At 44.3% G+C, this 24,972-nt stretch overlaps 1 protein-coding gene across 1 annotated transcript in view; it reads left to right on the plus strand.

Annotated features, from left to right (window-relative positions):
• Positions 1–24,972, plus strand: part of B4GALT1 (beta-1,4-galactosyltransferase 1) — a 74,145-nt gene that overhangs the window by 42,759 nt on the left and 6,414 nt on the right. The window contains exons 3-4 of the mRNA XM_007522868.3: positions 18,058–18,245; positions 23,127–23,249. Of these exons, the coding sequence (XP_007522930.1) occupies positions 18,058–18,245; positions 23,127–23,249 (311 nt within the window). The remainder of the gene's footprint in view (positions 1–18,057; positions 18,246–23,126; positions 23,250–24,972) is intronic.

Here is a 24,972-nt window from a genome sequence, read left to right on the forward strand (position 1 = left end):
ACTGTGGTGTTTGTTTCTTAGTTTTGTTTTTTAGCAAAACAGTCTTCCAATGAAATGACAATCTGAATTCTTCCCAAATTAAACTCTAGGGTCACTGTGTGATTCTCCTTTTCCTCTTATAACACCCACTTAAAGGGCAGACCTTGACACAACTCTGAGTCACTCAGTCTGGCTGCATATGGTGAGACACCTGTGAGAGACAGTGCCCACAGCTCAGGCCTAGATGCCAGACCCCAGCAAAATGTCTACAGAATTCTGGTTCGTGGGCCTCTTGAGCCTCATGTGAACTGGACCGGTCTGTGATGAGATTGCTTCTGTGTGTCTGCTCACATGTGTGAAGGATTTAGCCCTACTTAGAGAACTGATGCTGAAGACAGGTGGGCGTTCAACACCATGACCCGGAGAATCAGACTCATCTGAGAGGTAGATTTTTCTGAAATAATCTTGCTTATTTCCAGTCTGTTTGAAGAGTGTTGTTACTTTTATAAGAACATAACTCTGGTATCCCAACTTTATCCTAAATACTTAAAATCATACCTTTAAACTGTAACTTCCTAGGTGCAATAACACACCTAAGTAGAGCCAGGAAGATGGCACCATCAGTAGCACGGCAGACTTTCATATCTGAGGCATTGGAGGTCTCAGGTTCAATTCCCCAGCTTCACTATAAGCCAGAGTAAAGTAGTGCTCTGATAAAAATAATAATATAAAAATAGCACGCCTAAGTTATCTTACACCGGGCTTCATTAAAATTCATCTGAAGAAACTGACGATACTTATTTGTAATAAGAGGTTCAATGTCCATTTCATTTTTTTTTTTTTGCCTCCATGGTTATTACTGGTGCTCAGTGCCTGCACCATGAATCCACTGCTCCTGGAGGCCTTCCCCCTCTTTTTGTTGCCCTTGTTGTTGTAGCCTTGTTGTGGTATTATTGTTGTTGCTGATGCCGTTCGTTGTTGGATAAGACAGAGAAAAATTGAGAGAGGAGGGGAAGACAGAGAGGGGGAGAGAAAGATAGACACCTGCAGACCTGCTTCACCACATGTGAAGTGACTCCCCTGCAGGTGGGGAGCCAGGGGCTCAAACCGGGATCCTTACACCAGTCCTTGTGCTTTGCGCCACCTGCGCTTAACCCGCTGCGCTACCGCCTGACCTCCTGTCCATTTCATTTTAAGATGAACTCTCAAGGTAGGAGAGATAGCATAATGGTTATATAAAAGAATGGTTATATAAAAGACTTTCATGCCTGAGGCTCTGAAGCCCAGGTTCAGTCCCCCACATCACCATAAACCAGAGCTGAGCAGTGCTCTCATAAAAATAAAATAATAAATAAATAAAACTTTTGAGTCTGAAGACTAAATGTCTGTGGCACAGAAATTTACCTGTTGCTGCAGAATATTATGGTACAGGTCCTATCCTTCCTGAAGCTTCCAGTCCCACTTAAGGCAAATGGAACCTCCCAGGGAGCAGTTTGTTGACAACCCAAAGTAACAAGTGATTGGATACTTTGGAAGCTCAGCAGAAGAAGAGAAAAATAGCCTGGAAGGACCAGAGTCTAAATGCTAGAGGGAGACATGGGTCTCTCAGCAGAGATGAGTGAGTAGGGAGAGACTTGAAGGTAGAAAAGATCTGTGCTGGCTCCTGGAGACTGTTCGAGTTGGGAAGCAGCTGAGATAGGACCAGGTGCATGAGCTGAGACTGTCAGGCAGGAAAGAACCAAACAATCCTGTTATAAGCAGGTGGTGGGTAAACCCCTCAGGGCTATTTAAGTACTCTGGGCAAGTGACGCACGGACCAGGATCCTGAAAAATATCTCTAAGACAGCTAGACGCTTGTGGGTGATATTAGAAGAATACAGGAGAACATAAGAGAGAACAAGTTAGTGAGTGCCCTGAAAAATTCAGGCCACTTGAATCCAACAAGTATTATTTAAGCCTCGTCATCAGGAGTTGAAGACATGTTGACCATGTGAAGATGCAGGAGCCCATTATTAAAGAATAGCATCGGACACCTGGAAGAGGAAGTTGCTATTACTAGGAGCCAGCAAGGATTATTGAAACGGTCTGTTCTGGGCCAGGCAGTGGCACACCTGGTTGGGTGCACGTTACAGTGCACAAGGACCCAAGTTTGAGCCCCTCCTTCCCCGCCCCAAACCTGTAGGGGGGGAATGTTTTGCAAGTGCTGCAGGTATCTCTCTCTCTCCTTCTCTATCATCTTCTCTCTCGATTTCTGATGTTCTCTACCCAATAAATAATTTGAAAAAATTTCTTTTTAAAAACAGTCTATTCCTGCTCCACCTTCTTTTCCCCTTTGTCAGTTCTTGGATCAGTAAGTGAGTGATACAGTATAGACATATTCTTGTCAGATCAGATCATGCTCATCAGGAAAACATCTGATGTCCTCCCAGCTGTCTGCCTTGAGCAGAAAATAGTCTGGGTGGTATATAAGTTAGATTAAAATATATACTTGAATTGGATATGGAGTTCTGGTGGTGGGAATTGCATAGAAATGTACTCCTCTTATCCTATAGTCTTGTCAATATTTCCATTTTGTAAATAAAGTATCTATCTATATATATATATATATATATTTGAATAGAGAGGATAAAAGAAAATTACAATGCTGAGGTCTTTCTTTTGGGGGGGGACTGTGCTCAGGGAAGACTAAAGAGGAAGGTTCTAATATGTGGATATGTTACATTTAGGTAGTTGTAAGACTTCCCTGTCCAGTTACAATATGAGAGAAATATTAGACCAGTGGAAGTTAGCTACTATCTTAAATTCCTATGACATAAGTAATTTGGATTTCTCCCACCCTCTTCCCCCCCACCCGGATTTTGCACCAGCTATATGCTCCTGTTTGTCCCAGTCCAAGCTGGTGTAACAATAAAGCAAGCCAGCTTAGACCCATGGCACCAGTGCGCTGGCCAATCCTAGACACTGCCCAACTCAGCCCAACTCAGGACTTCTCTCAGTGTGTTTTCCAAAATGGATCTCTGAAGCCAAATGCCCCAGGAGGAATGATGGATTAAACAAAGTGAAGCAGGCCTCATTCCTGCAGAGCCTTCAGTATGCTGGTATACTTGACAGCCCCCAGCACTACACAGCACGGAGTGTTTCCTAAAGTTGTCTGACTGAAGAACATGTCATGTCAAGCAGCGAATGCTTTTCTGAATCGCTCTCTGGGGAAAGCAGGGAGCCCCCTAGCTCATTGTTTCCCCCAGGATACTGAGATACCTTCTTATTCTCCCTTCAGCTTGCAAGTCAATGCGCTTCTCCAACATATCGACCGCTTTTTCTCCTCTACTTTTGCAGTAATTATGTCCCTCTACCAAACCCCCTGTGCTATTTGGGTTTTTCCCCCTTCTTCTTCATGGGTTACCTAAGGAGAACCTCTCCTCTTTATCTTCTCTTCCCCAGCTAGTATTTTCATCTGCTCCAACTCAGCTCTGGTTATCTGAGAAAAATGTGATTTGACTCCCAAACCAAATTAAAGAGAAACATGAAGTTGACCCTATCTTTGTAGCAAAGAATATTACTTTTAGGACAGCTATATATTGGGTTGTCAGAGAAACCATGATGCATTTTTCCATGGAAAAACGTAGAAAAGTATCCCATGACTTTTCTGACCACCCAACAGAATAGGAAATGTAAATCTTGATAAGAAATCAGTAGGGGAGTCGGGCTGTAGCGCAGCGGGTTAAGCGCAGGTGGCGCAAAGCACAAGGACCGGCATAAGGATCCCGGTTCGAACCCCGGCTCCCCACCTGCAGGGGAGTCGCTTCACAGGCGGTGAAGCAGGTCTGCAGGTGTCTATCTTTCTCTCCTCCTCTGTGTCTTCCCCCTCCTCTCTCCATTTCTCTCTGTCCTATCCAACAACGACAACAACAATAATAACTACAACAATTAAAAAAAAAACAAGGGCAACAAAAGGTAATAAATAAATAAAATAAATATTTAAAAAAAAACTTTAAAAAAATTAGTAGAAGAAAAGAAAAAAAAAACAGTAGAAGAAAAAAACATTTGGAGTGTACCCCATGTACAACTTAGGAACTTCCTATGTCTGTTTTGTAGTTATATTTATTTTATTAGTATTTACCGGAGCACTGCTCAACTCTGACTTAATGGTGGTTCTGAGGGTTGAACCAAGGACCTCACAGGTTTCTAAAAGAAAGATAAGGAGTTTGAGTATCTGATTTTGACTTCTGTGTACTGCTTGCTGAGCAAATAAAGGTCATTAGAGCCTCAGAGTATCTCCCAGTGTCCGGTACCCTGCTGCTGTTCTGACTTTTCACTTACCCCACCCCATTTAGCATTTGAGACAGAGAATGCTTAAAATAGGAGGGGCTGCTGAGTCATCTGGCCCAGGTGTTCTCAAACAGGGTTTGTTTTTTATTTTCCGGAGCTGGGGCTTGGCACATGCTTGATTTCACTGCTCCTGGGCTTTTTTCTTTTTTCCATTCTGGAGCTACACTGTAGCTCCAGAGCATTCCCGTCCTATGGCACCTTCCATCAAATGAGGTGTTTTTTTTTTTAATATTTACTTATTTATTCCCTTTTGTTGCTCTTGTTTTATTGTTGTGGTTATAATTGTTGTTATTGATGTCGTCGTTGCTGGATAGGACAGAGAGAAATGGAGAGAGGAAGAGAAGACAGAGAGGGGGAGAGAAAGACACCTGCAGACCAGTCGCTCACTGAAGCGACTCCCCTGCAGGTGGGGAGCCGGGGGCTCCAACCCGGATCCTTACGGCCAGTCCTTGCGCTTTGCGTCACATGCGCTTAACCCGCTACACTACCGCCGGACTCCCTCAAATGAGTTTTTAAGAATGAGACTGTTCTTCTTTTTGTCCCAAGAAAATGCGCACAATCCTCTATTTACAGCATTGTTGTAATAATGCTGTTCTACTTGAATCGCATCTCCTGCCTAACTTCACTTTCAGTCTTTTTTTTTTTTTAAATTATGTGTTGTATTCATCGCCAGCACTTTACAAATCTGACCTGATTTTCCTAGATAAAAAGAGGGGGGAGAAAAAGGGAGAGAGAACAGCACTAAAACATTCCCCAGTGCCATATCACTCCCAAGTGTCGTACCAGGACCTTGTATGTGGGCCATGCGCATGACCAAAGGCACCCTTCCGGTAGGCTACTTCACTGCCCTTAGCCCACCCCCACCCCCAAACAGCTAGTCTTTCTTGAGACTGATCCTATGGTCCTTCCCTACTTCACAGCTGAGGAAATTTTTAAAGTTTTTTTTTTCCCCTTTTGTTGCCCTTTTTTTTTTATTGTTGTTGTAGTTATTATTGTTGTTGTTGTTGTTGATGTCATCGTTGTTAGATAGGACAGAGAGAAATGGAGAGAGGAGGCAGGACAGAGAGGGGGAGAGAAAGACAGACACCTGCAGACCTGCTTCACCGCCTATGAAACGACTCCCCTGCAGGTGGGGAGCCGGGGGCTCAAACTGGAATCGTTACGCCAGTCCTTGAGCTTTGCAGCACATGCGCTTAACCCACTGCGCTACCTCCCGCTCCCACAGCTGAGGAAATTATGTCTCAGAGTTGGCATATATTCCATAGAAAGTCATATAATATAGCCTGGGAGATGGCACAGTGTATAAAGCATTGAGCCCATAGGCATGAAGTCCCATATTTATTCCTGGCCTTGCATGTGTCCAAATGATAATCTCTCCCCCCCTTCCTCTCTCCCTATCGTTCTGCAAAGTAAATAAGTAAATCTCTCATTTTAAAAAAAAGAAAGAAAAGGGCCGGATGGTGGTGCACATGTCACAATCCACAAGGACCCAGGTTTGAGCCCCTGGCCCTCACCTGCAGGAAGAAAACTGCCAATGGTGAAGCAGTGCTGCAGGTGTCTCTCTCTGTCTCCCTGCCTCATTTTCCTTCTCAATTTCTGACCATCTCTATCCAAGAAATAAAGGTAATTAAAACAAATTTAGGGGGCCAGGTGGTAGTGTAGTGGGTTAAGCACACATGGCGTGAAGCCAGGTGAGGATAAGACAGGTTGCCACCTGACAACCCTAGACTTAAATAAGAGCCACTGTCAAAGTTAAAAATATGTGAGAAATGCTGGCTCAGCTGGTCAGGTGGGTTCGTGGTTGCCGTGACACCACGGCTCCAGAACCTGTACCCAGGGCAGAGCTCCACAAGTCTGCTTCTCTGGCACCTCTGAGTTCACTCAGCTGCTGAGATCTTTCTTCTTACCATATCACACCCTCCCTTACATTGTTGCCGGGGCTTAGGAGCCTATGTGACCTCTGCATCCCTGTAGATCTGAGCTCACATTCTGTGGTCATGAGTAGGAACATTCCAAGCTGCCCCAATATCAGGACCCATCTTCCTCAGGTGGAACATAGAGTATGTTGTCCAGTCTCCCTTCGGAGGATGGAACATTCTCTACCATTGTTGATCCAAGTTGAGGGCGAGGCCCTATGCGGGCCCACAAAGGGGTCTCTTTTGTTGTTCCTGATATAGATGACTGGTAACAATGGAGAGAAGGATTTATTCAAGGTCTAGGCCCATCATGTCTGTTTGGGAATCTCAGGACTCTCCAGCCGATGGAGTGGCCTGATAGTAACTAAAGAGTCATCATTAAAGTATGCCAGTCTCAGGAGTCAGGCGGTAGCGCAGTAGGTTAAGCGCAGGTGGTGCAAAGCACAAGGACCGGCGTAAGGGTCCTGATTGGAGCCCCTGGCCCCCCACCTGCAGGGGAGTCGCTTCTCTAGGCGGTGAAGCAGGTCTGTAGGTGTCTATCTTTCTCTCCTCCCCACCCCGTCTTCCCCATCTCTATTGATTTCTCTCTGTCCTTTCCAACAACGATGACAATGATACTACAACAATAAAAATCAACAAGGACAACAAAAGGAATAAATAAATAGTTTTTTTTAAGTTTTTTTTTAAAGTATGCCAGTCTCTTGCGCTTATTCAGCTTTTGTAGTCCTTACTTTGATATGGTTAGCTTTGGAATGTTAACCCTTCAGCCTCATTGCTCAGATGAGACCTTTCTTTTCTCATAGGATTCTCTAATTCCATTTCGAGTATTTCACTTCCTAACAAAGTCCCAAAATCTAGACATAGACCAGGTCTCTGATCAACTTTTTCAGACAGAAAAAGAGAGGCAAAGGGAGAGAGGGAAAGATACTATGGCACCAAACTTCCTCTGTGCTTTATACTCCCGTGTGGTAGACTGGGGGGGGGGGGGCAGGGAGCCTGGATTAAGCACATGACAAAACAGGCACCCTCTCAGGTGAGCTATCTAGCTGACCCCATACCTTCTCTTTAATCCCTTCAGTAAGTCCCCACTGCCCATGGGCAAGGGTCTAAAAGGTCTGAATGTGGCCAGGGAGGTGGTGCAATGGCTAGAGCATTGAACTTAAAAGCATAAGGTCCTGAGTTAGGTCCTTGGCCTTGCATGTACCACAGTGATGTTCTAGTTCCCTCTCTCTCTCCCTCTCTCTCTCTCTCTCTCTCTCTTTCTCTTGCTCATATCAGTAAATAAATAAATATCTTTTTTTAAGATAATAAATAAAATAAAAATTCTGAGGCTCAGTCCAGCTCTGCAGTTCAGCTCTGACTGACTTCCGGCCATTTCCCCTGGCATCCTTCACCCCCTTTATATCAGAACCACACTGAAGTCCCCACCATTACCTAGGCATGCTCTGTGTTGCTCTCCTGGTTCTTTACTTATGCTGCCCACTCTGCTGTGCTTATTCCCTGCCACCCCAATACACTTTCTCTCTGACAAACAGAAAAATTGAGAGGGGCAGGGAAGATAAAGAGGGAAAGAAACAGAAAGACACCTACAGCCGTGCTTCATCACTCATGAAGCTTTCCCCCTGCAGGTGAGGACCAGTGGCTTGAACCTGTGTCCTTGAGCACTGTAGTGTGTGTGCTTAGCCAGGTGTGCCACTGCCTGACCCCCTGACTGCTGTTTAATACCCCAGCCATATTAGATCATTTAACACCCAAAGCTCTGGAATGGCGTTGATTTCTCCCTTCTTGTTGTTCTCAAGTCACTTAGCACTTTGTAGCAAGTGATGAGGAATGGTGTGTGGTACTCACCAGGGCAGTGTTCCCTAGACATGCCCCCCCAGCCCCTTGGAGGTGACTCCCTGCTGTGCCCAGGTCCTTAATTAAGCCCAGTCTCAGGACTGGTGATTCTCTGTGCTTCTTTCACAGTCAGGCTAGGCATGGCCCTTAGGAACCTACCTGACCTTTCCCCAGGGATCCCTCCCCAAAGCCTCCTCCTGACCTTGCTGAGCAGAGCAGGCTGCCTAGAACACAGCCTTTAGGGTGACCTTTCTTTTCAGGAAATTGCAGAGAGCCTACTTTAGTCCTATAATGTTTGGTGGTTCTTAAAACTGAACATATCCTCATTGTGTCACTTTGAATTTCAACCCTAACAACTCCCTAGTGAGGAAAATGAGTGTTCTGGTTATTTCTGCTGAGGAAGGCTAATGAAGGTAAGTAGCTTGCTTTGGCTGAATGACGCTGGTGGGGGGAGGGTTGGGGGGGGCACTGCAGTTTGAACAGAAGTCACCAAAGGCCTAAGAAATGCCTTCGCCTGCCATGTCTCTTTTCCTGAACTCTAATCCTCTCACTGGGAAGTGTTGTTCAGATCTGTGTGGTAAGGCTGTGAGTCCAGTGGACCACAGGGGTGGATGGGAGGGGAGGAGAGTAGCCTTGAAGTAGCAGCCTCAGATTTCTTTGGAAGACTTGCCCAGTTGTTATGCTAACAGGTAAACCCTAGCCTGAAAGGTTGGAAGTGGGAGGGCTTGGGAAGCTGAGGTTAAGACCCAGCTTCCGCCTGAGGTGTCTTTTTTTCTGGCTTGGAGATTTTCACCGTCTTCATTTGAACACACCAGTGGGATGATCACCAGCTGTCTGGAGACAGGTGTGGGCAGCCCTTTGCACCTGCAATGAGTGAGAACATCTGTCACCAGCTGTTTTCCTAAACAAGGCCAAGATGAAGTAAACAGACTCTTATTTTACCCCATGACTGAGGACAGCTGCCTGGGCCTGTGGACCCCACTGATTTGGTTTCTATTTTGGTCATATCTGTTTCCTATTCCTGCTTTCCATTTCTCTGCAAGCTGTCAGCAGCCAGACATGTGTGTGTGTGTGTGTGTGTGTGTGTGTGTGTGTGTGTGTGTGTGTGTGAGGGAGAGAGAGAGAGAGAGAGAGAGAATAGAGTTCAGGAGGAATAGGACCCATCCTGTTCTGTAGCACCTCCTTCTTCTGGGGGATCAGACCCCTTGGAGTCTGAGACCTCAGTGAACTGTGACAAGGCTGCAAGTGCCCGTCCTGCTGCTTGCACACTGCCACAGGGATCGGTTGTCCCTTCTGTATGGTTTGCCCCTTCTCACAGTGGCTTGCCCTTTCTGCTCCCCAGGGAGGGCATTGAAGTTCTGCAGATGCTCAACAACAGGGCTGGCGAATGAGCACCCTCGGCATTATTCTGGGAAATGCCATTTTCTCTGCTCTGCCCTTGACTTTGTGGCAGGGAATCACGTACAGCTCCTTAGGAATTTGGTTTTTTGTCCAGGAACAAGGGTAGTCTGTCCAGGTACAAGAGTAGTTTGCTACTCTTCCTTGCCTCTCTACCTTTCTTCTCTTCCATTCTTCTCTTTTTCTTTCCTTTCCTTTTTTTTTTTTAATTTGTAAAGAGATTTCCTTCTAGTGGGGGCCTTTTTGCCTTTACGTGTTAATTCTGTTTGTAGCAAAACAAGCTGAAGGAGGAGCTCCTCTCTGTGATCTGCTTCTTGCTCTCCACCTACCTCCTCTTCTGTACCCTCCACCTAAAGACAGAGAGAGAGGAGGCCGACCTAACTACCGCTGAGACTGCTGCTGCTGCTGCCAACCACCGATGCCACCCTGGTAATGTCCACATCCCCCAATTCAAGCCCAGAGCCCAGACCCTGCTGGTCGGGGGGAGCCATGTCAATAAACCTGTGAGTGTGACTTCCTGGGGCCCTGGGGTTTTTCGGGGAAGCCGTGGTCTCTGGGCTTGCTCAGAAATGCCAAGGTCCCTGGGAGCCAGTCCATTATGCAGAGGTCTAAGCGACTTCACCTTCTTAAAATCAAATGACAGTTGAGCTCACACTGTATGCATAGATACTATTACAGCCTGCTTTCCCCCTCTTAAATTCTATGCCATCTGCATCTTCTCATGTTATTTCATGGTCTTCATAATCATCACCTTGCATGCCTTCATTGTAGTTGAGTGTGTAGTTCTGCCATAATTAACGTCACCACTCCTCTATTGGAAGGCATTTATTTAATTCCCACTGCCTCACTAGGATAAATAATAGTATAGTGGACATCTTAGCATCTGAAACTTAAGTCTGTTTGCTTTTTTCCATATTGTGACTCACTTCCTTAGGCTAGATTTTCAGACACAGGATTGAGGATTCAGAAAAGATTTAGACACTTTTATAGTTCTTAGTATAAATAGATAGATTGCTTTTGGAAAAATAAGCCTTTTTTTTTTTTTCTCTCTCTCTCTGCAGAAAGTCAGGTCTTGGTCCTTTAGGCCTAGGGAGAGAAGCGGACATTCTGGTATGGCTCCTGTGGAGCTGGCAATCTTAAAACTCTCTCTGTGTGTTCATCCAGAATCCCTGCTGGGCTGTTCCATTAGCTCAGTTTAAAGGCAACTTATGGCTTTAGACTAGTGCTCTAGTCCAGCAGGGGCCAAGGATATGCTCACTCTTGTGAATAATTACTTTGGCACACAGAGAGCCCTCTTCTCAGCTTCCTGACCCTGGAGGGCCAGTTTCCTTCACTCACCGGGTAAAGGACTTAAATTAGAGCCAAGTTTTGTTTAAAGTCCTGTCCAACTGCAGGATTACCATATTATTATGGTTAAAAACCAGAGGTATTATTGCTGTGAAATCATGGGTGAGTATCAGTTAGCCCTCCACAAACCCAGTGTTTGTATGACCCCTGGCCCTTCCCGAGAATTCTCTGAAGATCCCCTCTCAGTCCGCCTGTCTCCCACCCGAAGTCCACACTCAGACCTACAGCTCAGTTCAGTTCTGCCCCATCGGAACTTTCTCTGCTTTCCCACTGACCACTCAGTCTAGCCCTTCTTCTCCATGTCTGAGTGGGCACAGAAGAGTATGCAGAAAGTGTTTCAGCAAGCAGCTCCACTGACCACACCTGCCCTTGGATCTGTGGGTGGAGTGTCTGAGGGTAACCGTGGCCATGGGGGAATGGCTTTCTGCTGGGCCAGGGCATGGACAGAGGAGCATTAGTGTCTCTCCCATCATACAGAAATTCTGAATCTTTTTTAAAAAGATTTAAAAAAAATATTCCCTTTTGTTGTCTTATTATTGTAGTTATTATTGATGTCATTGTTGTTGGATAGGACAGAGAGAAATGGAGAGAGGAGGGGAAGACAGAGAGGGGGAGAAAAGACAGACACCTGCAGACCTGCATCACCGCTTGTGAAGTGACTCCCCTGCAGGTGGGGAGCCAGGGGCTCAAACCAGAATCCTTACGCTGATACTTGCGCTTGGCGCCACCTGTGCTTAACCCGCTGCGCAACTGCCTGAATCTTTGAGAGGCTTAGCTTTGGAGTAATGCTTCCAAACTCTTCGTCTTGTGTCTTGGTGGAACACCCAAGTATAGTCATTCCCGAGACCATCCTGGTAAATGTACATAAACTTGACATGCAGGGAAGGCAAAAGGGGTGAATGATCTCCTAAGAGACTGTTAGAACATGGGTGGGTGTGGGGGTGTCTAAATTTTTTCAGTAGGTCATCTATTCCATGCTGAAATCAGAGAACCGTCATTCTTGGTTTAACCAAAACCAGGATTTGCCTGGGGATTGGACTAGCCTCTGTTGAAAGCCACACAAATGTGCACATGACCAGGTAGTAGATGAGGCATGAAATAGAGAAAGTGAAGTCCTTGCCTTCACTCATGGGGGAGGCATTCTCTGCTTGCCCACCGTTAATCCTCTCTCACCAGAATCACACAGCAGCTTCCTAACTGCTCTACCTACCTTGAATTGGGGGTGGGGCACAAATCCCTGCCTGACGTGCAAACATAATCCTCGGATAAGATCTTCCAGGGCCCCTGGCGGCCTAAATCAAAGATAAAGCCTGAGTGTTTTAGCAGAGTACCAACTCCTCCCTCTTCCCCCATGATTTGGCCTCAGTCATGCTTTTAGTGTCTTACTTTGGCTCCCAGAATCTATGTTTTTTATATATTTTTTCTCCCTGCATGATTCTACTGTTTGTGCTTTACTCCACTTTTTTTTTTTTTTTAATAATTTCATGTTGGAGACTGGGGGGTGGGGGGGCGTAGCGCAGTGGATTAAGCATACATGGCGAAAAGCACAAGGATCCCAGTTGGAGCCCCCGGCTCCCCACCTGCAGAGGGGTTGCTTTACAAGTGGTGAAGCAGGTCTGCAAGTGTCTATCTTTCTCTCCCCCTCTCTGTCTTCCCCGCCTCTCTCCATTTCTCTCTGTCCTGTCCAATAACGACAGCAGTAACAACAACAATGATAAAGAAAAAGAACAAGAAAGGAGAAAAATAGTCTTCAGGAGCAGTGGATCCATAGTGTAGGCACCGAGCCCCAGCAATAACCCTGCAAGCAAAAATAATAATAATAATAATAATAATAATTCCAGACTGAGACAGAGAAGGGGGGAGAGGAGAAACACCACTGCACTGCTTCACCATTCATGAAGCTTCCCCTAGTGCCAGTGCTGCCAGGTGGTACCAAGGGCATGAGCCTGGGTCTTTATATATGGTAAAGTGTGTGTTCTCCTGGGTGAATTGTCTTCTGGCCCTTCCTTTTATTTTCTTGAACATTGCCTTTTTCCTCAAAACCTTTATAAATGCTTCTTTCTCTCCTAGAGTTGGTCTTCTCATGCCTCCCCACTAGACTTGGCTAACTTCTTTTTATTATCTTTTTTTTGACAGAATTTATTTATTTAATATTTATTTATTCCCTTTTGTTTTTTTTTTGTTGTTGTTGCTCTTGATGTCATCATTGTTGGATAGGACAGAGAGAAATGGAGAGAGGAGGGGAAGACAGAGGGGAGAGAGAAAGACAGACACCTGCAGACCTGCTTCACCACCTGTGAAGCGACTCCCCTGCAGGTGAAGAGCCGGGGGATCAAACCGGGATCCTTACGCCAGTCCTTGTGCTTTGTGCCACATGCGCTTAACTGCTGCACTACCGCCCGACTCATGAAAGAATTTATTTATTCATGAGAAGGATAGGAGGAGAGAAAGAACCAGACATCACTCTGGTACATGTGCTGCCAGGGATCGAACTCAGGACCTCATGGTTGAGAATCCAATCCTTTATCCACTATGCCACCTCCTGGACTACTATTATCTTTATTTATTTATTGGATACAAATAGCCAGAATTCAAGAGGGAAGGAGGAGATAGAAAGGGAGAGAGACACCTGTAGCACTGCTTTACCACTTGCAAAGCTTTCCCCCAGCAGGTGGGGTCTGGGGGCTCGAACCTGGCTCCTTTTGATTTGTAATGTGTGCTCAACCAGGTGTGCCACCACCTAACCCCCAAGACTTGGCTAACTTCTTTTTTTTTGTCTTTTAATATTTATTTATTTATTCCCTTTTGTTGCTCTTGTTGTTTTATTGCTATAGTTATCGTTGTTGTTATTGATGTCGTCGTTGTTGGATAGGACAGATAGAAATGGAGAGAGGAGGGGAAGACAGAGGAAGAGAGAAAGACAGACACCTGCAGAACTGCTTCACCGCTTGTGAAGCTTCTCCCCTGCAGGTGGGGAACCAGGAGCTGGAACCGGAACTTGGCTAACTTCATTGAAGCCTTCTCCAACACCACCAACACCAACACCACCCCCTACCTGGGTCACTCCACTTATCCATGTGTATTTGTCTGTACTGCAACCCCTCCTCCCCTCCTAGTAGATGTTTTTTGTTTTGGCCTCCAGGGTTATCACTGGGGCTTGGTGCCTGCACTACGAATCCACTGCTCCCAGTGGCCTTGTTTTCTTTCTACTTTTATTTGACAGGACAGAGAGAAATTGAGAGGGCAGAGGAGATAGAGAGAGGGAAAGACAGACTCCTACAGACCTGCTTCACCGCTCATGAATTGTTCCCCCTGTTGGTGGGGAGTGGTGGCTTGAACCAGAGTCCTCGCGTATGGTGATATATGTTCTACCGCCCAGCCCCCTTCTCTAGTAGGTTTTTGCCATAAAGCTTTCATTACCCTTTTACATTTGAATGTTTAACTCACAACTATTCCAAAGCAGTGCCTGGTTTTTTTCCCTTTCTGTATCCCTACTTCTAGCCATGAAATAGACAATAGCAATGTTGAACATATGAGAGAGAGCAAGACCTGTTGCTTTTCCTGTCTTTCTAGAACTGGCTCATTCTTTCAATTCCAACTGTATTGATATGTAATTCAATGGCATACAGCTCCCCTGTTAAAATACATAATTTAGTGGGTTTGTTTGTTTGTTTGTTGGCCTCCAGGGTTATTGCTGGGGCTCAGTGCCTGCACCATGAATCCACTGCTCCTGGAGGCCATTTTCCCCCTTTTGTTCCCCTTGTTGTTTAACTTTGTTGTGGTTATTGTTGTTGTTGTTATTGATGTCGTTGCTGTTGGATAGGACAGGGAGAAATAGAGAAAGGAGGGGAAGACAGAGAAGAGGAGAGATAGACAGACACCTGCAGACCTGTTTCTACGCTTGTGAAGCGACCCCTCTGCAGGTGGGAGCCGGGTCTCGAGCCAGTATCCTTAAACTGGTCCTTGTGCTTTGCGCCATGTACGCTTAATCTGTTGCACTACCGCCTAACCTCCTTTTTCTTTTTTTAATACATTCAGAGTTGTACATCCTTTACCATAAAATCAATTTTAGAACATTTTCATTTCACCAAAAAGTAACCTGGGGTGGAGGTTGCAGAGAGAGAGAGCATAGTGGTCACGCAAAAAACTTTTATGCCTCAGGTTCAATTCCTGGTAACATCATAAACCATAGCTGAGCAGTGCTGTAGTAGGAAAAAAGAAAGTAAGTAGGGGAGGGAAGAAGGAAGGATGAAGGGGGCCTACTTGGGAAGACATACCCCCTTCCTTCCCTTTCCCTGGATTACATGAATGGCAGACAAACTGGGAGGGAGAGTGGGAGGAGTATTATGTAGTTCAGGTTATTTTGTTTATTTAAAAAATATATATTATCTTTATTTATTTATTGGATAGAGACAGCCAGAAATCAAGAGGGAAGGGGATGATAGAGACAGACAGCTGCAGCTCTGCTTCACCACTCACAAAGCTTTCCCCCTGCAAGTGGGGACCTAGGGCTCAAACCTGGCTCCGTGTACATTATAACGTGTGCACTCAACCAGGTACACTACCACTTGGCCCTGTAGTTCAGGTTATTTTGGAAAACTACCCGACTACTTCAAAGTGTCGGCCATATACTGAAGTGCCTTATTAAGTGCAATGAGCTGGCGTCACACATGTCAAATAGGGCTTTCTCTTCCGGGCTGCTGTTACTCACAGAGGTTGATTCTAGAGATATTCTTTGATGGTTCCAAATTTTCAGTTCCTGAAAGAGGAACAAATGCTCATTGTAATCTTAGGCAATCTAATTTTTGTGATTCAGACATAGCTAGCAAGAACTTCCTGCTTCTGTTATCAGGGAGTAAACCAAGAGTTGGGAACATTAGGAAACTCTTCTCTATCAGCTCCATAGGTGCGAAGATGCTTTTTGAGACATTGCCTTCTCATTTGTTGGAAAGGTTGTTTGGTGGAGCTGAATTGTATTTTAAAATGTTTGGAGACTCTTGGGACCTCTTGGGGATCGAGAGGCAAGATGGAAAACACCACATGCAGGCTCTCCACACACATACACTCCACCACCACCACCACCAAAAGGTATAAGGAAGTAAAAGGAATGAGCTGGATCTAATTTTGGATAAATTATGGAAATAACTAAATGGTGTACCAGTCATGTAAAGCGCTTATCCTGTGCCTGGTATATCTTAGCCCCTCGGTGAATATTAGTAACATTTTGCTATAGATATTATTATTACAGCTTCATAGTTAGGTGTGTTTTCTGAACTGTGCACTTCTTGTTGCCTTGTGACTTAGAGAATTAGCTGAAGGGACAATTCTAAATGTCATTGTTCTAAGTTACTCATGGGATAACCAGAGAAAACAGCATGATTGATTGAGCAGTCTTAAGCATTTATCATGCATGGCTAGTGGATTTTGTAATGGATTGAAGAAAAGAGATTTTTGTGCTAGATATGTCCTTAATTTACTTAGTGTCCTCTTGCCTGACTTACTTGACTTCCTCCTATTTGTCTTTCTTAAGTGATTTATTTCCCTGAATACCCAATCCAAATCCAGGCTGCCATGGTGCTCACACAGGTAACTTGTGAAGTCTCGGTTTCCAAGTTCTCTCTTACTGCTTAAGAAAGAATCTTGTGCATCCCATTTTTAAGATTGTGTTGTGGGGGCTGGGCGCACCGGGTTAAGCGCATGCAAGTATACCAGTTCAAGTCCCCGGCTCCCCACCTGCAGGGGAGTGACTTTACATGTAGTGAAGCAGTTCAGCAGGTGTCTGTCTTTCTCTCTCCTTCTCTGTCTTCCCCCTCTCTCTCAGTTTCTCTCTGTCCTACCCAAAAAAATTGAAAAAAAAAAAAAAAAAAAGAGGCCATAGGAGCAGTAGATTCATAGTGCCGGCACTAAGCCCAGTAGAAAAAGGTCATCTTGTTTATCCCAAGAGGTAATGGGTAAGAGCATTAACTGCAGATTCCAGTGTGGGGCTCCTGTCCCACTGTTGTTGCTCAAGTAACCTTAGTTTCTTTGTGGCATTATTGGGAGGATTCTGATTATTGTGAGAGCACATGTATGAAAAAGTTCTTGAATTTCTAAGTGTAGAGGTCAACAGTGTCAGTTTGGGTGCTGTCCTTCCTAACCTTGGGGCCATGGGACTTGATAAGAGCAGACACTCATGCTTGGTAACGCAGACTTTGGTTGGAACTTCCCAAAAGGATTTCTCTCTACCTTTGTATGTTAAAGCCCATCGATCCATCCATCCATCCATCCATCCATCCATCCATCCATCCATCCATCCTGCATACGTCATCCATTTATCCATCTATCTACCCTTCCATCAATCTACCTGTTGTTTATTGAGTTCTTATTTATGCCAGTCAGTGTTCAAGACGTGGGGTGAGTTAAAAAAAAACAAAACATCCTTTCAGTGGCATACCACTTATGTGGTGCCCTGGATTCAACCCCTGGCGCCTCATAAAAGAATAATTTTTTAAAATCAGTTTTTATTGAGCTCATGTTCTAGTGCAGAAGATTGAAAATAATCAGATGTATAAATAAAACATAAAGTACCTTTGCATCAACATATTTGGTGTTTCATGGCCCAGTGGTCAGCATCCTGAAGCAGGTGTTGCCCTTCCACTCACACGTGGGTGGTATCTCTCTCACACCACTCCCCCCACCTTTTACTGTGAGCTCCCTGAGGGCAGAAGTTGAGTTGGGTTCACCTTATTTCTCTGGTGCCTTAACTAGTGACAGACACTTAGTAGCACACAGCATGTGATTATCATCGATGATAGTCAACACCCCCCCCAAACCCATGTAATAATATTAATGTGCAAAAAGTCCTAGAGGCACCAGTTTCCTGGAATTAGTCCGTATAAATAATTCACATATAAATAATTGACACGTTTAAATGCCTTTCCACTTAACAATACTATCATGAAGATCATTTCCTTTTAGAGCTTCCTTATTTAACTAATTCCCTGGGGATGATTATGTCATTGTTTGCAATCCTCTGCTATGACTAAACTGAACAGCACTGTTCATATACTGTTTGCAAGTCCTGTAGACTATTCCTAAGAGTGGGGTGCTGATTTAGGACACACCACTTGGTATTGATTTGTTAAAGTGCAGGCGGAAAAATGAGACCCAAGAGTGAACTGGAGGCCATGTATGGTAGAGGAGTCACCAGCCCCTGTGTGGTTGCTCAAAGTTCTCATGGCATCTGACATCACTTCTTTTGTTTCTGAACCAGGCTGGAGAGTTCATGTTCAATCGTGCTAAGCTCCTCAACATTGGCTTTCAAGAAGCTCTGAAGGATTATGACTACAACTGCTTTGTGTTTAGCGATGTGGACCTCATCCCCATGGATGATCGCAATACCTACAGGTGTTTTCAACAGCCACGGCACATTTCTGTTGCAATGGACAAGTTTGGATTTAAGTAAGACATATATATATATATATATATATATATATATATAATTTTTATTTTTATTATTGGATAGAGACAGAGAGAGGGGAAGGGAAAGATAGAGAGGGAGAGAGACAAAGAGACACCTACAGCTCTACTTCACCATTCATGAAGCTGTCCCCTTGTAGGTGGAAACCAGGGGCTTGAACCTGGGTCTTTGTGCACTGCAGTGTGTGCACTTAACCAGGTGTACCACCACCTGGCCCCATTTTTTTTTTCTTTTATATGACAACTGGAAAAGTGTAGCTAGCTCCTTCAGCCTGGGAGTGCCTCTGTGGACTTGAGAGGAGAATGGGAGCTATTCAAACCCAAAGTCAGGGGGCTGGGAGATAACTCGCCTACTTTATCACATAAAGAACTTGGGTTTGAGCCCCTGACACCACATGGGAGCACTATACATGGCACCCGGGCGGGGAAGCTTCATGCACAGTAGAGAGGTATTCTGGTGTTTCTCCTCTCTTTATCTGTCTATCTCTCACTGAAATTAAAAGAATAAAAAACTGTCCTGGTGACAAAATAAATAAAACCAAAGTCAGTTAATATTTAAGGAGGAAGTTGAGTCCAGAAGCATTTAGAATCTCTGCACATCCAAGTGGGAGGAGTTTTTAGTTTCTGAGATAACTTTGTCTTTAGGTTTCAGACACGGTAGGGTTGTGTTTTCTCTCTTCTCTCCCCCTCCTCATACAGTTTGGGAAGCAGTTGAAATCGTTTTCCTCCCAGTAAACTCTTGTGTTTACATACTTCAGCAGGTGTTCCTGTACGTTTTTCCCCCACAGGTTTATCAATAGGGTTCGGTGCTGGTACTAAGAATCCACTGCTCCTAATGTCCTTTTTTTTTTTTTCTTCCCTCTCTATTTTAATTGAGAGGACAGAGAAAAATTGAGAAGGGAGGGGGAGGTAGAGAGGGAGAGAAAAAGATAGACACCTGCAGAGCTGCTTCACTGCTCATGAAGTGTCCCCTGTATGGGTGGAGAACAGGGACTTGAACCCAGGTCCTTCGTGCATGATAGCATGTGCCCCCAACTGGTTGTGCCGCCACCCAGCCGCCCGCCCCCATACAATTTTTAAAGGAATATGAGCAGCTGAGGAGATAGCTCAACTGGTAGAGTGTCACTCACTCACTCACATGCCTAAGGCTTCCAGTTCAAGACCTGACCTTACATATGCTACTGTGGTGATCTGGTATCTCTCTCTCTCCCTCCCTTTCCGCTCTCTCTGATATGAAATAAATAAAAAACAAATATTTAAAGAAGCAAATAAGGAATGTGATTCTATTTCCCAGAAGCTTAAACAGAGGTCCAGCCTTTTCTACCAAAGTGCTCCTAGTGTGGAGGCCAACAGATAGCCTGTCTCCAGGAATAGTGATGTAATTAAGAGCATATTGCCATAGGTATGAAATTGCCATGGGGTCAGTTGATTTACTAAAAATGATAATAAGTGAATTCATAATTTATTCCGCAATGTATCCATGTTTGTGTTGACATGAAATTGCTTTCAGTCACATAGCAGTTGAGTAAGCTGACCTCTACCCCTGGCTCTAAGTCAACTCAGGTCTCCGGGAAGCTGTGTTACAGGTACATGATGCACTAGGTACCCTACTCTAAGCCAACAACCAGCGTGCTGGCCTGTGCCAACCAAATCACCAGGTTTTAGATGTGACCACCTTCTTTTTATTGTATTGGGGTGTGTGTGTGTGTGTGTGTGTGTGTCTGTGTGTGTCTGTGTGTGTGTCTGTGTGTGTGTGTGTGTGTGTCTGTGTGTCTTTGTGTGTGTGTGTCTGTGTGTGTCTGTGTGTGTGTTATCATTGGGACTCTGTGCCTGTACAACTTCCAGTATGGCCCTTCTTTTTATATCTTTTCTTTCTTCTTCTTTTCTTTTTAATAGGTGAGAGAGAGGGAGAGAGAGAGATCTGAAGTGCTGCTCCACTATTTATGAAGTTTTTCTTTCTGTGGGTGGAGACTTGAGGCTTGAACCTGGGTCCTTGTGCATAACACTCTATGTGCTCTACTGGGTGAACTACCACCAGACCCTGATACAACTGCTTTCCTACCTTCTTTCAGACATATATATATATATATATATATATATATATATATATATATATATTTTTTTTTTTTTTTTTTTTTTTTTTTTTACTAGCATACTGCTTAACTCTGACTTTAGTGGTGCCGGGGATTGAGCATGGGACCTTTGAACCTCCAGCGTGAAAGTCTGTTGGACTTCGTATGACACTATCTCCCCAGCCCAGACTTTTTCTCAGTTCTTTCTGTCCCTCTTTGCTAGGGATATATGAGGATACTATGAAGTCTTTCTCCAATATCAAAGATATTCAGGTCCTAAACTTGCTATGTTAAAGGGGAGGAAACATAACTATAAATGCCACTCTGTGCTGTCCTGTCTTCTCATCTTCCCTCCCTCCTTTCTGACTTGCATATCTTCTTTTTAAGATATATAGTCTCATAACCTAAGGCCTGTTAATTCCTTCCTCAAAGTATAGTGAGGATCAGCTTACTCCATAGTACCCCGGCTGTTTTACCAAAAACCAGTTAGGCTTGGGGTAGGTGTGAGCAGTGAACACAGCTTATTTCCTCTACAAGTAGCTAAGAACACATTTCTGTAGAGACACTGACTGTCAGACAAACTGCTGAGCCAGTCACCTCTGGTTCAAACTCTCACATTACAAGAGTCGATTGTTGTGTAAGGTGGGACAAAAGGTAACCAACTAGCTTGGCATCTAAATGATGAAACCTACAAACAGATTGTCTTAGATTCCTTCAAGCAGACTCTCTGGGATCTTTGCTTGTGGGTACTGGCAGACAGCATTCCTGAATGTATTTAGAAATAATAGTTGCTTCTTTTGTATCTTATTCTATATGGTTTGGCTGACTTCCCCCCTCAAAGTCTAAGTTAAAGGTTTTCTGAATTTATATATTAACTTTTGGTCTCTTTGAATTCCAGTAATAGCCGGACTATGCTTGGAAGCATGCCCCAGGTCATTACAAAAACCTCAATCCTTAAATGTTTCACATGAAGGCCTTTAAACATGACCTAATCCTTAGCATTTCTCATCAGTGGTTACCTTGCATTCCCTCAGGATATATTCCATAATCCGTGATTCATGACCACGGAAATACTGAAGTTAAAAAGGGGGAGTGGAGGGAGTCGGGCGGTAGCACAGCGGGTTAAGCGCAGGTGGCGCTAAGCACAAGGACCAGTGTGAGGATCCTGGTTCGAGCCCCCGGCTCCCCACCTGCAGGGGAGTTGCTTCACAAGCGGTGAAACAGGACTGCAGGTGTCTATCTTTCTCTCCCCTTCTTTGTCTTCCCCTCCTCTCTCCACTTCTCTCTGTTCTATCCAACAACAACGAGATCAACAACAACTACAACAATAAAACAAGGGCAACAAAAGGGAATAAATAAATAAATAAATAAATAAATGGGGGGAGTAGAGAAATGGCTCACGTGAGAGGTACTGTTACACCAAAGGAGTCTTGTGTGGCACTGTGGTCTGTCTCTCTCTCTCTCTCTGCCTCTCAATCTGAATTTTTAAAATTATTTATTTATTTATTCCCTTTTGTTGCCCTTGTTTTATTGTTGATGTAGTTATTATTGTTGTCATCGCTGTTGTATAGGACAGAGAGAAATGGAGAGAGGAGGGGAAGACAGAGAGGGAGAGAGAAAGACAGACACCTGCAGACCTGCTTTACCGCCTGTGAATCAACTCCCCTGAAGCTGGGGAGCCGGGGCCTGGAACCGGGTCCTGATGCCGGTCCTTGAGCTTTGCACCACGTGCGCTTAACCCGCTGCGCTACCGCCCGACTCCCAATTTGAATTTTTTAAGCAGCTCAGAATGGTGAAATCACACATGCATGAAGCCCTGGGTCTATATAAAGTAATAATAATAAATAAATATGACATAGTTTGGAAGTTTGAGAGCCTAGATGTCTATTTGAAAATAAATTTTGTCAGGGGGCCAGGTGGTGGCCAACCAGGTTAAGCACATGTAGTACTAGGCTCAAGGACTCACTCAAAGATCCCAGTTCGAACCCCTGGCTCCCCACCCGCATGAAGGGGGGGGGTCACTTCATGATCAGTGAAGCAGGTCTGCAGGTGTCTGGTTTTTTTTTTTTTTTCACTCCCTCTGTATCTTCCCCTCCCCTCTCAATCTCTCTCTGTCCTATCCAATAAAAATGAAAAGGAAAAGAAAATTTGTCATTATACATTTTGTTAAATCAGAATTTAGGAGAAATTTCCAAGAAAGTTTTATTTTAGCTAGCTTTCAGGTATGCTTTCTTGATTGTTGGGATCAGTATTCAAGCCAGTATACCCCTGAGAAAATGAATGTGAGGCTGGTATGTAGGGCAGGGTTGGAGCATGACTGGATAGGCCAGGGAAACTCCTGGATAAGAAATTGGAAGATGCATGGGGACTATTGGCTTGTTGTAAAAGTTGTGACACATTTTTGCATAGAAAAGTATGTCACGACTTTTCCAACAACCCAGTAGATTCTCCAGCCATGCAAAATAACTGGGCTTAAGCTCTTATCACTGACTGATTTTTCTGAATAATTACAAGCAACAGTATTCTTAAAATGAGAAAAGATTCCTCTCTTTGGTACCTGTGCTAAGGTAAGCTGAGCCTGATATTAAAAGGTCTCCAATTTGAAATTACCAAAGAATAAAAATAACTTTAGAAGTGTTTATGCTTTAAGTAAACATTACTTTGAGAAAATTAAGACTTACTAACCACTGGTCTCTCTCTCTCTCTCGCTCTCTCTTTTTTTTTTAAACCACTGGTCTCTCTCTCTCTCTCTTTTTTTCTTGTGTGTGTGTTTGTTTTTGTTTTTTTCCAGCCTGCCTTATGTTCAGTATTTTGGAGGTGTCTCTGCTCTAAGTAAACAGCAGTTTCTCACCATCAATGGATTTCCTAATAATTATTGGGGCTGGGGAGGTGAAGATGATGACATATTTAACAGGTAAGGATCCTTGCTTCCCTTCACTTCTGGTTTCTCCATTAGGACTTGCCATTTTGCAAGGATTAACCCTCAGGATGGATGTAGTGCCTAGCCAGCCCAAATTCTTGGGTATACTGTGCAGTAGGCAGTGTAGGTGCTAAAGATGCATTAGAAAAATTAGTAGTGGGTAGGGATAGATAGCATAATGGTTATGCAAAGAGACTGTCAAGTCTGAGGCTCCAAAGTCCCAGGTTCAATCCCCTGCACCAACATAAACCAGAGCTGATTAGTTCTCTGGTAAAAGAAAAAAAGGAAAAAAAAAAAGAAAGAAAGATTAGTAGCTGTGATTTTGTGCCTGAGTCTTGCAAAATGTTACATGAGAACCAAGTGGAGGGTAACTTTACATAGATGTGTACCCCATTTCATTTTGTACTGAAGGCATAAACATACTCCTTGAAAACTTAAGCATCTCACTGTGGTCCAATCTGAGTGTGAAACAAGCTTCTTTGGGCAGAATCCTAAGAATATCACAGAATTTCTTTGTGCTGTTTTTTATATTGAAAATGGGCTCATTGTACGTCATTTCAAGATCAATTCTGTACCCAGCTCCTTGTAAGTTGGTAAGCCTTCCTCTTGTGAGGTTGTCCTTTTAGGTTAGATAACAAATAGCCACCTGTTGGTGGCATGCACTATCTTTCCCTTTGGAACATGAACTAAATGCATCACTGATTTTGATATCAAAATAGACACTAGTGCCTTCCTAAATTGGAGTATATTAATTTATTTGTTCAGTTAACAGAAAGTATCTCCCAAGGTAACATCCAAGTCACTCAAGGTCAGCTTTGAATGAGAATTTGACATCAGCCCAACTCTAAGAAATGCCAAAAAAGAAGCGGGTAGAGTGCATCCCATACTACCTATCAGACCCTAGGAATTTGAATTTGATCCCTAGGACCACCTGAGAGCACTAAAGAGAAACTCTGTGGTAACAGAGTGATACTTTGGCGTTTCTCTCTATCCTCCCACCCCACCCTCCCTCAAGTAATTAAATAAATAAATGGGCCAGGAAAGTGGCTCAGCAGTATTGACCCTGGATTCATTCTCTGATGCTGTGTATAAAAGTAAATAAATAAATAAGACCCTGAAGAAGACTTGAGGTTTAGAATTTACAGGCTGATTATCAAGTCTGCACTTACTGGGTGTCTGCTGGATGCAGAACAGTGTCCCAAGTAGACCCCACAGATAAGATGCTGTAAACTTAACCAGACTCCTCCCCATAGGACAAGTGCTGGGCACTGTGTCATATATAAGATGGCATCCCAGTGAGAGGAGTTATTAAGGCAGGAGGGCAGGGAGTACTGATGACAGACACTGAAGAGGATGGGACTAGAAGAATGCGTAGTTTGTGGGACAGCTGTCTTGAAAGATAAAGTCCCTAACTCAGTAAGTATGTATCTTCCTACTAAGCCTAGGTCAGCACCAGGGGCCTGGGGCCTGGCAGTGTGTGTGTGTGGGGGGGGGAATGACACAAAAACCTTTAAGTCATCTGGGACCAGCCAGTCCTGTCTCAACTAACTTTTGTTTCTTGGTGTCAGGTTTTACTTCCTCATTCCTCCCAAGTCTCCTACATAGAAACCAGAGAATTCTCTACCTTATCCTGGCAAGCTCTAGTTTTGTTCCCTGATCTCTCTTACATTGCTTGTTAAAAGATATTTCCCGGGGGGGGGGGGGCAGGTGGTGGCGC

The sequence above is a fragment of the Erinaceus europaeus genome, chromosome 10, assembly GCF_950295315.1.
Source record: "Erinaceus europaeus chromosome 10, mEriEur2.1, whole genome shotgun sequence".
NCBI lineage: Eukaryota > Metazoa > Chordata > Mammalia > Eulipotyphla > Erinaceidae > Erinaceus > Erinaceus europaeus.